The 16438-nt window shown below is 41.9% G+C and overlaps 1 protein-coding gene and 1 long non-coding RNA gene across 8 annotated transcripts in view; one reads left to right on the top strand and one right to left on the bottom strand.

The window, feature by feature from the left end:
* The window catches only part of Slc25a36 (solute carrier family 25 member 36), a 33886-nt gene extending 26722 nt beyond the window's left edge, over window positions 1–7164 (top strand). For all 6 annotated transcript variants that reach the window (XM_008766577.4, NM_001427729.1, XM_063265997.1 and 3 more), the window contains 2 exons: window positions 2620–2909; window positions 3416–7164. In XM_008766577.4, coding sequence (XP_008764799.1) covers window positions 2620–2909; window positions 3416–3609 — 484 coding nt within the window. In that variant the 3' untranslated portion in view covers window positions 3610–7164. The remainder of the gene's footprint in view (window positions 1–2619; window positions 2910–3415) is intronic.
* On the bottom strand, window positions 5865–14830 carry LOC134480218 (uncharacterized). Of its 2 annotated transcripts, none has more exons than XR_010054460.1 (2): window positions 13221–14830; window positions 5865–12944 (listed from the first exon to the last, which is right to left on the bottom strand). It is a non-coding gene; the product is annotated as an uncharacterized LOC134480218 (long non-coding RNA). The 2 variants fall into 2 exon arrangements; XR_010054459.1 differs by having other exon boundaries at window positions 5865–11654.
* Window positions 14831–16438: the final 1608 nt, after the last annotated feature.

The raw sequence follows: 16438 nt of genomic DNA, 5'->3' as shown, positions 1-16438 counted from the left end.
TATGCCACTGAAGAAATTCTATTCCCCATCAACCTTTAACTGCACCTAAATCTTCAGGAGAAAATGGCATTCTAGGAACCCCTTCCCCTCCCTCAATAGTGTTGACTGGCCAGTCTTGTGGAGATTCTGCGCAGGTCATCATGGCTGCTGTGTCCTCAATGTCTTTCTTCTATCTCTTACATTCTTCCCACCCCTTCTTCCAACAGTGTGTGCTGAGTTTCTGAAGGTCAGCTATTCCGTTATAACTGAACATTCAACAGTTGTTAGTTCTTTGTCCTCTGACGATAGCTCACCTTTGCAAAAAGAAGCTGGCAGCAGCATCCTTCTGTGGGCATGAGCACTGTTACTTAGAAGACAGTCTGACAGGCCTGTCATGTCCATTTAGCAGTCACTTCCCCACTTAGTCATGGGGCTTTGACCAGTTTTCAGAATCAAATGGGAAACCTTTCCTATGGAGTGAGACACTCACTGTCTGATCCATTCAGAAAGCAGATGGGAAGCCCTGAAGTAGACCTGCCAGTACTACTCCAGTAATACTGCCTTCTTAGCCAGTCAGTACTGTTGCATACCAAGTCCACTGAGAGGACACTTGTGGTTGAAACGTCTTCCCCAGCATTCTGCATAGCACTTTCTATTGAGTAGTTGTTGGTGCTTCTGCTTCCTTTGAAATGTGGATCTCCCACCAGAAGCAACAGCTATATAATAGTTGATAATGAGACAGTCTAATAACACAGCATGTATGTCTTACCAAAGAAAGATCGAGTCATTCATCAAAGCTATGTTGAGCAAATACCACTTCATGTTAGAAGATTCACCAGGAGTCAAGGAGGTTTATTTTAAACAGATAGATCAATGAATAGCTCTTTTTAAAAGGAACCTGTTTTAATCAGGAACCAATAAGAATAAATCTCAGGGAATCTAAAGTATAAGACTTTTGGCAACTGAGAGCAGACTACCGGAAACAGTGTGGCTGAGCTCTTACCGTTGGCCTCAGCGTAGAAAATGGAGATTATACTACTTAAATAGTCAATCCTATCTGTTTGTATTAGGATTCTCTAGAAGGGCAGAACTGATTGAATGAATGAATGAGTTAATGAATGAATGGTTATATACATTGTTAATGGAGTTGAAGGGCACAGGTAAAAGACTTGTTGATAGTTTCTAGGTCTAGGAAATCCTCATTTGTTCGTTTCACAGACTCCTGCATCAGCTACGTGGTGTCATGCCCTGAAGGTACCACTCCCTTTATTCCTCTTTGAATCAGGCCTTTCCTTAAACTTCTTTATCTTTATTATAAGCTGGATTTTTTTTTGAAGATTTATTTATTTATTATATATAAGTACACTGTAGCTGTCTTTAAGACACACCAGAAGAGGGCATCAGATCTCATTACAGATGGTTGTGAGCCAAAAATCTGAAAGTAATTCAGATAAAATAAATAGCCAATGGTTTTAAAAGTATGACATTATATTATTGTAAAATATCACAGTTATCATTACAGTGAGTATTTTTACAAGTTACACACACACACACACACACACACACACACACACACACAGTAGATTCTCTACCTTTAAGAATACCTACAGTGTCTCTAAGCGGCACTAAGAGACTGTATTTAAGAAGATATTTGGGAAGTTGTCAGTGTAAGGATTGAGTCATTATTTTCCAGGCTGCTCCATGGGATTCTGACTTAGATTTATCTGGTAACTCTTCAGGTGAACCTTTGTGAAATTGAAAGAAACCCAGTTATAATTCTTACTTTAAAGTGCAGTGTCATAATTTTAACACCTCCCTTGGCTTTTGGGGGCAAGGCTAGTTTGGTTTTTTGAGACAGAGTCATGATTATATAGCTCTGGCTGTCCTGGAACTCGTTGTGTGGACTGGGCTGGCCTCAAACTCACACAGATCCACTGGCCTCTACTTCCCAAAGTGCTGAGATTATGATACGCAGCAGAATGCTGGCCCTCATTGTTCAGGTCACTCAATGCAAAGGAGATTTAGCCTCATTAGAACCGGAACGACCACGGTGTCAAGAGCTTGGGGTGTTGATACTTTATGAAGTCTTCCTTGGGTCAACACTTGAGCATGGCCAGGAGTTTCCTAGGAGAATTCACTGAGAATTTATTTCCTCCCACCTGAATCCCTTTGAGGAGTACAGGAAGCTGAAGAATCAGTGTAGTATGTTGTGTTTTTTCAGTAAAGCAATGACATGATATTTGTTACCAGATAAAGGTAAGTCAGACTCCCGTGGAGCAGCCTGGAAAATAAGGACTCAATCCTTACACTGACAACTCAGTATCTTCCCAAAGACAGTCTCTCAATGCCGCTTAGGGACACTGTAGGTATTCTTAAAGGTAGAGCATCTACTCTGTGTGTGTGTGTGTGTGTGTGTGTGTGTGTGTGTGTGTGACTTGTAATACACCTAATAAGATATTTAAGAGAAGATTAAAAAAAATCTATTAAATGTATACTTTGAGTTTTTTAATGAGTATACAAAAGACCATTGTTTAGTAGAGTGCCATATTTTAAAAAATACATATCTTGTTAACTTCGACAAAAATATTTCAGTACTTAAGTACTTAATGTCAGTAATACTTTTGTCTTTTTTTCTTTCAGGAATCGTGGGGAGAAACGAATGGGTGCTTTTGAATGTGTTCGTAAAGTATATCAGACAGACGGACTGAGAGGATTTTATAGGGGCATGTCTGCCTCATATGCTGGCATATCAGAGACAGTTATCCATTTTGTTATTTATGAAAGTATAAAGCAAAAGCTACTGGAGTGTAAGACTGCTTCTATGATGGAGACTGACGAGGAGTCTGTGAAGGAAGCATCGGATTTTGTGAGAATGATGCTAGCTGCTGCCACATCAAAAACCTGTGCCACAACCGTCGCATATCCACACGGTGAGAGGGCGACTGGGCCACACGAGACTCAATTGCCATATAATTAGACGCTGTTCTTAATAGTTTAAGTCTAGTTATGCCATAGTTTTTTTAATGGAAAACAAGAAGAAATGTTAAATTGTTAATTTGCCCAGGGACATGTCAGAAATGGACCCCTGATTTAAAGCCTTTAAATTACAAGGACCCAAGCAATTTTCTATTTTTTATATTGGCACATTAAACTGCCCACCAAAAATTTGCTTCTACTATATTCTGTATTCATCTTTACTATATTTATGAATATTTTTTGTTCATTAGGCCTTATTTATTTTACACCCTTTTATCTTACTTAGTGTATATGACTTGGATTGTACTAGTTTGGTGTTGACAGTTTGACTGGTTTCAATAAGCTATACATTGAATCACTGTCATGAGTTTATAGTGACAGATCAGCTATGAGCTCGGTATGAGGAGGGTAAAAGGTAGCAGTAATGTTGCAGTAATGATTTTCCTTTTTTCCTAAACAGAAGTTGTAAGAACAAGACTACGTGAAGAAGGGACAAAATACAGATCTTTTTTTCAGACACTGTCTTTGATTGTTCAAGAAGAAGGCTATGGGTCTCTTTACCGTGGCCTAACAACTCATCTGGTGAGACAGATTCCAAACACAGCCATTATGATGGCCACCTACGAACTGGTGGTCTACCTACTCAACGGATAGCAGCAGGGGCTGCCGTGCTGCAGAGCAGGAAGACCAAACGATCACAGTGGACCATGGAATATTGAAGCCAGCATGGTGGTCAGAAGACAGTAGTGGGGAAACATGTAACTACTGTGGCTGAGTGGAAGTTTGGTTTTAGGAAGTAAGGTACTACCACACCACATTGATCTTTCAGTGAGGACACCCTGGGCTGCCTCTTAGAGAATGCTTTGAAAAGCATTCCTATCTCAAAATTGCCATTTTCTCTACTATTCACCAGCTCCAGATTTGTTTTACTGGTTTATGACAGTCAGAATATAGTGTTAATTCCATGAGCATTTTTGGTTGTTTAGACAAAATCATTCCTCAGTATATACTGTACTGTAATTTTCCAAAAATGACAGTGACAATTACAGATGACTAACCGGACTTCTCCTGCAGTACTGTAAAAGAACAAGTAGATCTCGATATCCCAGTTCCCTAGAAGGGCCTGCCTGTTACAGTGTTTTAAGTTATTTGACACCAGTAATCACTGTGTTTTGACAACCAGTGAAATAGTGTCTAAATACTTCACATTTTCAACATTAAAATGTTTTGGTCACAGCTAAAAGGTATTCATCATAATGTGGACTTTAACACATCAGATGCACGGAGTTAATGGTTTTGGACTATAAAATAAGCTATTGGATACTGACTGACTCAGTGACGTAGAGCACATCCTCATACCTTCTCCAATTATGTGATGCAGGAATGGGTGCAATTTTGATTCATAATGTGATTATCACAGTCTCATACCTACATACTATTTACTCTAAATATAGAAAACTAATGACTTGAATTTTTTCTGCTTACTTTCACATTAAGAATTTCGTCCTTTGAATTGTTTCCACATCTGTATAGGTTATTCTTGGTTGGTAGAGGAAATGGTAATTTTCAATTTTGCCCTTTACAGGCTCCTTGAAGTGATACTAATATTTAGGAACATATAAATCTTACAAAAAGACACCCTCAGCCATCAGATACAACAAATCTTAGTTGGCAGAGAGCCTATAGGTGAGTGTGCTGCACTGGGCAAGCGCTCTGCCCGAGCTCCCTAACTGCTCTCTCAGAGCCAGGTTAGTTTTAGTTCCTTGTAAACAAGATAGTTTTTAAATGTTACTATTGAGTCAGCACCATCTTTGAATACTTTAATATACATGTGGCCATTATAAAGGTGTTTGCTGCAATACTGTAGATTTTCCTATGGATGTTGCTATACTGGTATATAGAACTTCTACAATTAAACTCTACTGTGGTACTCATCAGTGTACCTTACTTAACTTTACATTTTGTGCAATGGCTTTCTCTTCAGAATGACTTTGGAAATGCACTTTGTGGCCTTTTGAAAGGGTAAGAATAGAATTCATATTACTTTAACATTGCTATGTATTAGGCAGAAGAAGTGTTCATATTTTTCTGGACTTTAGGTATGTTTTGGAGATCTTACAGTATTGTACATGTGCTGTGTGACACCACAGTATTATGGAAAAGCCGCATGCCACTGAGCGCTTTCTCTGCTGTCACCAATGAAGTTTAATTCCCTCTTAAATGTCTCACCTTGACTTCCTTGTAATCAGTAACTGGATGTTTTTGAGGTGCTCAATTGGAATTAAGAATATTCCAATCTATTTGGAGACCAAAGGCAGGTATGGATCGTTACCTTTGGAATTATTGCAGCTTTGACATCTGTTACATGGAACATACCAAAAGATTAATCCCTACCTGGGGGTTTAGCTTAAATCTGTAGAGAAGGTCTCAGGCTATAGTGTTTCCTCTTCAGGTGCCATTGATACTGCCTAATGCAGCGCCATTTGCTCTGTGAAGATCCATAACACTCTATTGTGTTGAATGTAGGACATGTTCTCTGGGTCACACAGATCTCAGATGATGAAGAGTGAAGTGAAAACCAGCAGCCAAGGGACAGCTTATGTCGTCGTCACAGTAAATCCATGATAAGTGTCCTTCAGGGATGAGCATGTCTTAGGCTGGTTTTGGCAAGTAAAACCTACATTAATGTCTAGTGCATTGCACTCAGCTTTTGCAGTTAGCCTGTGACCTGCAGGAAGGGGGTTTTAGAGGCTCAAGTGTTTACTTGAAAAGCAACCGCTGGCAGGGAGCAGTGAGGCCGGCCTTGTGTTTTCCCTGAGCATTGGTCTACCATGGCTTACTGTATGACAGACAATCCAGAACAGAAAGTCATTTATGTGTCACACAATTTGTCTATGAAGTATTTCTTTGAAGATTTTAATTGTAATTTTTTTTAAAAAAATACATACTCAGAGCATTGTTTTTTTTAAAAAAAACTTGTTTTAATCATATAATCTTTTTTTAAATGTAAAGAGCTCGGGTGGACCTTGCTGTATACTTTTGTTGCAGTCTTTCTTCTCAGAAAATTGAACTTCCTCAGCCGGGCTGGAGTAGTAGCTTCTAGAAGCAGCCCTCACAGCAGCAGACTGCTGTGCTCAAGTGCTTGAACTCGGACACCACTCCAGCTGGGGAATCAATCGCAAGCTTTAGTAGGTACCATACAGTGCTTTTAAGTTACCAGGGAGCGGCCTCCCCGAGACCTCTGTCCTGGCATTGGTTTGCCTTTTTCTTCAAATTTTGTTTTGTTTTTGTGGTGATAGGGGCTCTTGTTACCTAAGAAGACCTTGTCTCCTGGTTCTCTGCCTTTGCCTCCTAAGTGCTGGTGTTACAGGCCTGCCTCTCCATGCTCACAAACTCTGTTCCGGTTCTCACTGTACAACTATGTAGAACCAACTTGATTGATTAAAGCGGTTCAAGCAGGCTTGTAATTCTGATACCATGACAGCACTGTTAGGTCACACAACACAGCCTGACCTTTTTGTCACATAAACCTGGATGTCTCCTTGCAGTAGCCTTGTTAGGATAAGCACATCTGTGGTGTTCAGAAGAATAACTGTTCATTTACTAAAGTCTAAAAATTTTTGGCTTTTAAAAATCACCGTGAAATAATGATTTCATTTGAAGAATGTAAGTGGTAGAAATTGGTCTCCCCCTATCTCTGAGGACTTTCTTCCTACTTCGCAGTTCACAGGCTCTCCTGTCCAAACTGCCCTTACAGTAGGGACTCCTGAGGGCTGATACACAGCCCGTGATCCTCCTTTACCATGACTTTCAACATTCCTAAGATCCATACGTCCGCGTAAATAGGACAGAATCTTACCATATGAAATAAAGAGTGCTTTCTGCCCCTCACATATCTTCTCCCCTATAACCTTGTTTCTCCATAATTATACCTGGATTCTTATGCTATCTGTTTAGAAACTAAAGGACTAGTTGTGATGAGTCATGCAAAGCTTTCTGAATGTACCCCAGTGGATGTGAAGTACATTACACCAATGAGTCAGTCTAGGCAGCCTGAGAGCTAACGAGCTTTGCCGGGCCATGCGAGTGTTGCTCTTGTTGCACTTTTGTACATGGCTGCAAATTATGTGCATTTATGTTCTGTTTATGTTAACTAGCTGACTTGTACTTGAATTAAAATTTTAAAAAATTAAAATATGCTTTTGAAAATGTGTGTTTTTTTAAATATGTATCTTAATATTGGTAATGGTGGAGATAGAATCATTGCCCTGGCATGCTGTGTGCAGAACAGACTGCATCGCTTTCTGACTTACACACTTGCTCATTTATTCATACAGAAAACTTTGGGCCTGTTAAACCTGATAATATCTGTGGGTATGAGAAGGTCAGATATGTAACTCCATCATAACTTGCATCTATTGTGCGGTCTTACAAATCTATTGATGTTTGGGTCCAGGGCTTTTCATCTATCAAATCTAATCCATACAACATTGAATAATATGAGTCTGGTTAGATTATTAAATTGACGTACTCTGTCTAGGTAGTAACATTTTACATTAACTTTCTGTTCTAATAATAGATTTTAAGAAAGTTAATGTTTTTTAAACCAAAGGACTTATAGGATAACCAGGTGAGTCCATTCATAGTAGGGGATGTAGATAAAAATGCTGGTAGGCAGGCAAGATGGCTAAGCGGGTGGAGGAGCTTGCTGCCAAGTCTGACCACCTGAGTGGGATTTGTACACACATACATATAAGGAAACATACATACACATAAAAACTTACCTAAAAAGAATAAAAACAGGGGGGTTGGGGATTTAGCTCAGTGGTAGAGCGCTTGCCTAGCAAGCGCAAGACCCTGGGTTCGGTCCCCAGCTCCGGAAAAAAAAAAAAAAAGAATAAAAACATCTACATGAAATCTAAAGGTTGAATACATCAACACCATCTTGACACAAGCTGACTTGATCTAGTTGGCATTTATAGAACACTCTGGACAGTGAATATGGTATATTCAAGGTACACCATGTGTTGGGTGACAGGAAGTTAGAATAAACGTTTTAAAAACTTTAGAAAGAGGGCTGGGGATTTAGCTCAGTGGTAGAGCGCTTACCTAGGAAGCGCAAGGCCCTGGATTCGGTCCAAAAAAAAAAAAAAAAAAAAAAACCAAACTTTAGAAAGGAGTATGGGAAGATACCTGGAATAGCCTCACCAGTACACTGAAACAGCATACTTCTAACTAACACATGTATCAAAGAGTAAATAATGAGATGTGTCAAACAATTTTGAAGTAATGTAAAATGTTTCAAAGAAAAGAATATGCCCATAGAGAACAACTCGAACCATTACACTAAGGGGGGAACACGAAATCAATGCTTAAGCTTCTACCTGAAACTAGGAAAAGATCAAATTAATCCCTAAATAGAAGAAAGGAAATAAAGTGATAAAGCTGTCAATTGAGTAGAAAACTAGAAACATCTGTATCATCAACAGCTACATCTTTTAAACAGATGAAATGTAAAAAGAGACTCCACCGTGACCAGAAGCAGATGGGCATCCGGTAAGGGCAAATGCCTGAAGGGCAGCAAGCAAGAGCTCGAACTGCTCAGAGAAAATTTGAAAGTCTGAAATGAGTCAGCACTGTGCATCTCTGCTCATCACAGACTGCTCAACAGCTACCGCTTCCTTCATTTCAGAAGCAGCTCCGGGCTCCAGTGTGTGGCTCTTCCTCAGAAGAATCAGGACAGCTGCTGGAATGAGTCCCAGCCCCAAACACTGCGGGTGACCTCGGCCACATTCTAGATTCCCCTTAGTTCTTAATATAGCTTTCAGTGGCTACACTTAGTGAAACCCAAACCTCCATCTTTGAAAGGACAGGTATCTGGTTACTATATCATTTTTAGGACATGGGTCTCTTGTACCTGTCCAGTTACCACTGGAAGTGGCCTAGAACCACAAGTGGATCTTTGAGATACCATCATATCCCATCCTGTTCTTAGGAACCAAGTTCCAACTTTTCACTGAAAGATGACAGTCAATTCCATCGGCTAAACAGGTGGCTCTTCTTGCTTCTAGACGTAAAGAACCATTGTGGCAAATACATCTTACAATAATTTAAATAGGCACTTCGGTTTGAAGAAATGTTTCTGTCTTTGGAGACCTGGGCCTCTAAATTTGCAGAGCCCAAAAAGTTTCAAGTCCCCGAGTGACTCAACCCCTTAGGCCTTGTGTCACCAGACAGACACATCTTTCATCTTTAGTGTGTATATGCTACTTTTGAGTGTTACTTGTGTGCCTCAGATGGACCGCCATCAGAACATTGCAAAGTCCCTAGGGTGTGGTACATTGCATGATACAAGAGGCCTGTGGTCATAGGTCCAATTCTCACATTTTTGTTTCCCCTTTGAAGTGACCCCAGTTTGACCACATTCTTAGTTGACAAATGGTGCTCGTGAGGCAGACATAAAGACTGAAACACATGAAGTTCAAATCTAGTTCATGTGTGTATGTGGATATGTATATATACATATGTATGTATGTGTATATGTACATGTGTGTATATATGTATGTATAATGTGTGCGTGCGTGCATGCATGCATACATACAGCCAGCCAGCTTCTCAATGGTTTCCTGGCTTCAAAGAATGGTCCCAATGCTTAGCACTTATATTTCAGCCTCCATTAAAGGAAGACAGCCACTAGGTGGCAGCAGTAGCTAGCTCAGACCTGACATGACAGCCTAACAGAGCCATACTGTTGACCCAGGGATGGATGCCTCCATCTCTGTGAAGTAGATTACTTTGCTTCTATACCTATTTTGAGCACTAGGGTAGGAATTTAAGTTTTCCAGAGGCATCGTACCTAGATGACCCTATCTAGAGCCCTGTTCCTTCTCAGTCACACCTCTGGCCTGGACATACCAGACATCTTGGTTAGGTGTTTAGTATTAGAAGCCGAGTTTTATCATGCTCTTTCTCATCTCTCTGGTTTTCATTTTTGCTTTTCAGCCACTAATCACTGAAGCCTTGGCTAGAGCAGTTGAGAGCTTGGTAGGAGCTAAAGCCATGCATTTGCACTTTTCAAATGCATGGTATAGACTCGGTGTGCTGGTCTCTGTACACTTTCGACCAGCGTGCCTGTCTCAACTCTGCCCACATCTTGTACCCTTTATTTCATCTTGCCTAGAGTGTGACCATTGTGCTTGAAGCCAACCAGTCAGTGACAAAGCAGTCAGAAGCATATGCTATGGGACAGAATGGAAAGAAGGGAATCTGGGTGCCAGGAGCAGAGTGGAGCCACCACATCCCTCCAGACAACCCACCTCTGATGTACAAGAAAAGTAAAACCTGCTTCGATCACCAGATTTTGGATTTCTGTAACAAAAGGAAAAAGTTGAACAAAATGCAACTCATCTTAATTCATGGAAATGTTAATAAGATTGCAAATTATAAGGATCGCCAAAACTATCAATTCCTGCCTGCATGTACGAGTATCAGCCATCTGTTCAAGAGCCACAAAGGACCAGATCACTGCAGACGTACACATTTCCCCAGAGGGGAGCAAACAGACCATGCTCTGCATACTCTTCTTTCTGATCGGTTCTTCCTTACGATGACAGTGGTCAGAAAAGCTACACAACCGGTCTCACGGACTTGTAGCAACTGAAGTTACTCCTGGCTCTTGAAAGGTCTCTTTTGGTTTCTTTTGAGGCAGGATCTCTAGAACTCAGTCTGGCCTGGAACTATTTATGTAAACCAGGCTGGCCTTAAACTTAGAGCCATCTGCTTCTGTCTCCTGAATGCTAGGACTACAAATCTGATCTGCCATGCCTCAAACTCATGACATAAAAAAAAAAGTATTTGTTACTCATGTGTGTCCATGTATGCAGCACCTTGCAGAAGTCAGAGGAGAGAGTCGGACCTCCTGGACCTGGAGTTAGAGGTGGTTGTGTACTGTTTGACATGGTTGCTGGGAACCAAAATTTGGACCTCTGTGACAGCGGAGGCACACTTAAGCACTAAGCCATCTCACCAGCTCTATTCATGGTGTTTTGTAAAAAAGATAGTAAGTCATGACAAAATTGGATTAATCCCAAGAATCCCAGGTTCATTTATTGTTAAATAAATATTAGTGTAAATTTACCACACCAGAAGTTTACCTGGTGTTTGTTCACCATTACTTAGCAAATTAGAGACAGAAAGGGGAAATTTTCCTTGGTTTTAAAATATTTGTCCAGCACTAGGGAGATGGATCCCTGAGCTTCACTGGCTAGCTAGCCTAGCCTAGTCACCAAGCCCTGGGTCTTGGTGAGAGACCCTGTCTCAAAAGGGTGTAGGTCTCTTGAGGAAGAACTCCTGAGGTTGACCTCTGACCTGCACATGCCTTCAGGCATAAAAGTACGCATACGATTGTGCAGGCATAAAAACCCAAGATCCAAAATAGAACAAAAGGCCTAAACAGCTTGGATGTTTGTCCAGAGGTGAGGAGAGGGTGACATTGTAGTTGCAAAGTTTGGGATAATTAAAGACCGTATGGCTTGGATACAGGGACATAGGGAAAACAATGGAGTTGAAAACAGAGCCAAGAGCAGACTCACTTGCTTAAAGCAGAATCTTGACTGGAAGATGGGTGTGGTGGTGAACGCCTGCAGTTGCACAGCTTGGAAGGCCTGGGCAGCAGATTCAGAGAACGAAGCCAACCTGGACTACATAACAAAACACTTGACAGAGAAAAGGAGAAGAAAACAAAATAAGTTTCATGGGGTCAGAAATAGCATAAAATTGGATGGACCATCCAACAAAGTGGTACCGGCTCTGTGGTTATCCACATGGAAAGATAGGATATTCATCTCCAATTGGTGCACGCCTCATGCCCGAGAGTCCCTTTCAGGTGGGTTAGACTTAAATGAGACAGGCTAACCTTTTACAACTGTAAGAAACCATAGGAGAAAAGTGCCTGTAAACTAGTGGAGGAAAAGGTTTCTCTGTGCTCAATATTAAAGTGTATGCCAGACAGGAAATGACTGGTAAATTAGTTTACATTAAATTTTAGAACGTCTTTTCCTCAAAATACTTCACAAAAAGGAAAATCTAATCCAAAGCCTGGAAATATTTGCCATGTATACAACTGTCAAGGGATAGAATAGGAATACATAAAAACTTCTATGAGTCAGTCCCTTAAAGGCACTCCAATAAAAATCTGGACAAAGGTCGTTAAGTGGGCATTTTACAGGAGAATAAAACCTAATATACCACAATAAATGTGTGCATTGGAGGGGTTCATCTTAGCTATTAGGAAACAGCAAGTTAAACTGCAATGAATTGTTAAATCTTTCAAAAACACAAAAAGTAATAAATCAGACGATATCAAATGGATGAGGGACAAGGAAATTCTTAGGTGCTAGAGTTGCCTAAAGTGAGACTGTATCAACACTGGAAAAAATATGCGTTCTACAGTTAATGCTAATAACATATAAGCTGGCCGGTTTGCTCCTAGACACAGACCCTAGAGAAAACATAGCTCAGATGTTCCAGGAGTCACACAAGAATGTTCATAGCAGCCTGGTTGCCATAGCAAAACGCTGAAAACACTCTCTCTGTCCAAGAACAGGAGAATGGAGAAATTCACATGAGGGAAAATGAATGAACTCCAAGAGCAGCCTGACTTGGTCCAGGAACCCAATTTTGAATAAGAAAAGTAAATGAGAATGGTAAACAGAGAAGTAAGCCAGGGCTGAAGGATCAAACCGAAGAATGTAACCAAGTATTTAGGCAAGCAAGTGCCGGTCAATGTGATAAATGAAAGCCAAGGGAATGGTAAACAAATTCCTGACCATAGTCATCTAGGACAGGAGAAAATATTTTTCTATTCTGTCACCATATAACAAATGACTCCCAGACTTCACTCAGATATTAAACAATAGAATATTCACTCACCATTTAGTTTCTAGGGACCAGAAGCCTGGGTCCTCCATCTCCAGGACTCTCCGCAGTATCTGCGGGAAGGCGGTGGAGACAATCGAAGGTCCTGCTAATACACTTTCTCATCCCGCTATTGCTGGGCCGAAGGTTCTGGATCCCTAGTAGTTTGTCCATGATTTTGTTTTGTTTTGTTTTGTTTTGTTTTGTTTTGTTTTAGCTTGGGGACGCTCTAAACCCCTAAACGCTTTACTACGGAGCCCGTCGAAACAGCCTGGTGTGTAGCACTTTGAGGGGAGTCATTCTCTCCAGCTCCTCACCCTTCCCCATCCGCTGACCTGACCGCACCCTACCTGTCTCCTGAGCAGGTTGACTAAACGATCTCCTGGTGGGTGCCTGACCGAGGACCCTCCCAGAACATGAGCAGGGGAAGCAGTGTGGACCAAGTGAAAGGCTGGGGGCAATCCTGCAGTGAAGTGTGTCGTCTCCATGACGAAGTAAAGTTCCCAGTGGTGTGGGGTTATAAAGAATGGGGGAAGGGCACTTCTTTACGGGGACCTTCTATGATGTCTTACAGTTGGAAAAGGTTAGCCTGTCACATTAAAAAGTTCCATTTAAGAGCTTCTGAATTTCGGATAATGGAGTGTATATTTGTGCTTGCTTGAAACATCCATCATTGGGAGACGTTTCCTTTTTCCAAATGAGACTTTTCATCTCGAGGGGGAAAAAAAAATCAAGTTCTTAATCTGTGTCCTTCATTTATTAACTCATTTGTCAACATCTTGATACATTTCCTCTGTGTGTGTGCCCGCACGCAGCACATGCTTGTGTGTTAGGTTGAGAGTCCTTGAAGACGTCCACATCCTAACGTCAGGATATGTGTATGTGGCAAGGAGGGATTAAGGCCTTAAGCTAAGAGGTTATCTTGGGCTATTCAAGCCCAATTCAATCACAAGTGTCTTTGTAATTGGGAAGAAAGAGAAAAGAATCAGAACCAGAGAGATACTGTGAAAAGGATTCAGCCAGTTCTAACCGGGTTTTTTTTTTTTTGTTGTTGTTTTTTTGTTTTTTGTTTTTTGTTTTTGTTTTTTTTTTTTTTTTTTTTTTTTGATGGTGGAGGCTGGGAGCCAAAGAATTCAGGCAGATTTTGGGAGCTGAAAAAGGCCAAAAAAAAAAAAAAAAAAAAAAAAGTCTGGAGTTTCCAGAAAGGAATGCTGCCTAGTGGGGCCGTCTCAGACCCCCTCGCATTCATGACAAGACAGTAAGTCTGGGTTCCTTAAAGCCACTAAGTTGGTGGCAGTTTGTTGGGCCACTCAGATTTCTATTGCAGTGACCTGAGAAAAATCACTTTATATCAAGCAAGGTACATTTTTGGCTCATGATTTTGGAGGCTTCGGTGAGCCGTCGATTTGTCCCATGGCTTTTGGGCCGTGTGGGCAAGAGTACGTGGGTAAGAAAGAAAGCCACTAACTTCATAGCGGCTGGAATCATGAGTGGGGGTGGGAGAGATGGGGCAGGATCCCAGCATCCCCCCTACAAGGACACACCTAGGACAGCTAATCCTGGTTGCCAATGTCACATACCTGGGAAAAGGAAATCTCTGTGGAGGAACTGTTTCCATCAGATTAACCTGTGGGTATGTCTTGTGGGGCATTTTCCTGATTGCTAACTGATGGAGATGGGAGAGGGAGGTGTCTCAGGCCTTGGTGGGCAGATTCGCCCCTGAGCGGGTAGTCCTGAATTAGGTAAGCGAGTCAGAGTAACAAGCCAGTGGGAGTGAGCCGTGAGCCGGTAAACAGTGTCCCTCCCTGCTCTCTGCTTCAGTGCCCGCTCTGACTTCCCTCCACAGTGGACCACATGCTGTAGACTAAACAAGCCCTTTCTGCTTCAAGTCGCCCCGGGTCAGAGTGACCTATCACAGTGACAGAAAACAAAAAAGGACACATCCAATGACCTTACTTCCCAGAGGGCTCATCTTTTTTCTCTCCCCCCCCCCCCCCCCCCCCGGAGCTGGGGACCCAACCCAGGGCCTTGCGCTTCCTAGGCAAGCACTCTACCACTGAGCTAAATCCCCAAACCCGAGGGCTCATCTTTTAAAGGTTCCAACACCTTTCAATAGCACTAACCCTGGGAAAGAAAACCCTTAACCCAAGGGCTCGCTCAAGAGCCAAACGACAGCGTGTGTCAAAGTAACGGCACAGTGTGCTGTTGCGGTTTGATCTGTTACTGTGCACTGTAACGCTGAATTCTGTGCCCGCGTAGTGCCAGGGAAATGTCAGCGATCCTCCCCCCAAAACAGACAGGAGCTGATCCAACGCAGTCACAGTAGGACCTTTCTTTTCCAAGCTAACTTGGGTCCCTCAGTGCACTGCCGTCTGACAGGATGGTTTTGGCGATGAGGAGCCCCAAATGTCTATTGAGGCAAGACTTTATAGTAAGCAGCAAGTGGAGGTTGGGCAGGGGGAAGAGTGAGTGTGCAAGCATCTAATTGGGAAGTTACTGTGGTATTTAACATAATTGGCTGGTGCTGGGAGTCATAGCATAAACAATTTCTATTTCCGTGCATTGGTGTTGTTAGGCAGGGGTTGGGCTTATAATCTGTGGGGTGCAGATTTGTTATGAAATGGCCTGGAGATGCTGGTCTTGTTGTGGGGTGTAACCTGGACACACAGGTCTTCTTGGGGATTAGCCTAGAGACTGGAACTAGGTTTGGATTTTGTTGGGGAGTGACTTGGAAACTAATGATAGGCACTGGCCTGTTAGTTTACCTGAGTTCAAACTTAGGTCAGGTTCTCTAAACTGGAGTCTGAATTTAAAAGATTTGGCCTCTCACCAGAAGGTCTGGTTGCCTAGGAGTGAATTCTCACAGTTACCAGCTTTCGTCGTGCAGACCTTGTTCCTTAATTTACAACCATTGGTCAAATAAAAATGCCGAAAACCAATTTCTGGGGGTGGGGAATTAGAGGTAGGTGGGTTTGGAGTTACTTGGTTGGAGTTGCAGAGACGGGAGAGAAAAGAAAGGACTTGGAGAGAGGAGGTAGCAGCCATGAGAGAAGATGGACCATGAGTGTGCGGGGAAATAGCAGTTATCTGGGGTGTACCATTTAGTTTTTGAATACCGCTGGGGATGTAGCCAAGCAACCGCTGGGGACATAGCCAGGCCATCAGTAAGAAAAGTAGATTAGGGATGATCCCCCCAGTAATTGTCAGAGCCAAATTGAATAACCATAGTGTGAGTCTTCTTCATTTGTAAACTGGACGGAAGCTTAAGTTGGTTCAACTGTGCAGGTCCTTTATGTATTTTTACTCAGAATTTCCCTTCTAAGCCTCACACACACACACACACACACACACACACACACACACACACACTTTGGTGTGTTCTGGTTGTGAGCATTTAATAAAGATGAGCAAGCACATATTTTCATATAACCACGATGTAATAATGGTCAAGTTCAGAAAAGCCAGCTACCATGCTCAACACACCCTCAGTCGTGCCGCTTGTGAAAGGGACCGGCTCACAATCCCATGTGGCTGTCACATCTTTTTACCCTTCTTTGAGATTGCTCTC

The sequence above is a fragment of the Rattus norvegicus genome, chromosome 8, assembly GCF_036323735.1.
Source record: "Rattus norvegicus strain BN/NHsdMcwi chromosome 8, GRCr8, whole genome shotgun sequence".
In the NCBI taxonomy this organism is placed as follows: domain Eukaryota; kingdom Metazoa; phylum Chordata; class Mammalia; order Rodentia; family Muridae; genus Rattus; species Rattus norvegicus.
Note: the sequence above shows the minus strand (reverse complement) of the source record. Positions and strands in the feature narration are given on the sequence as shown.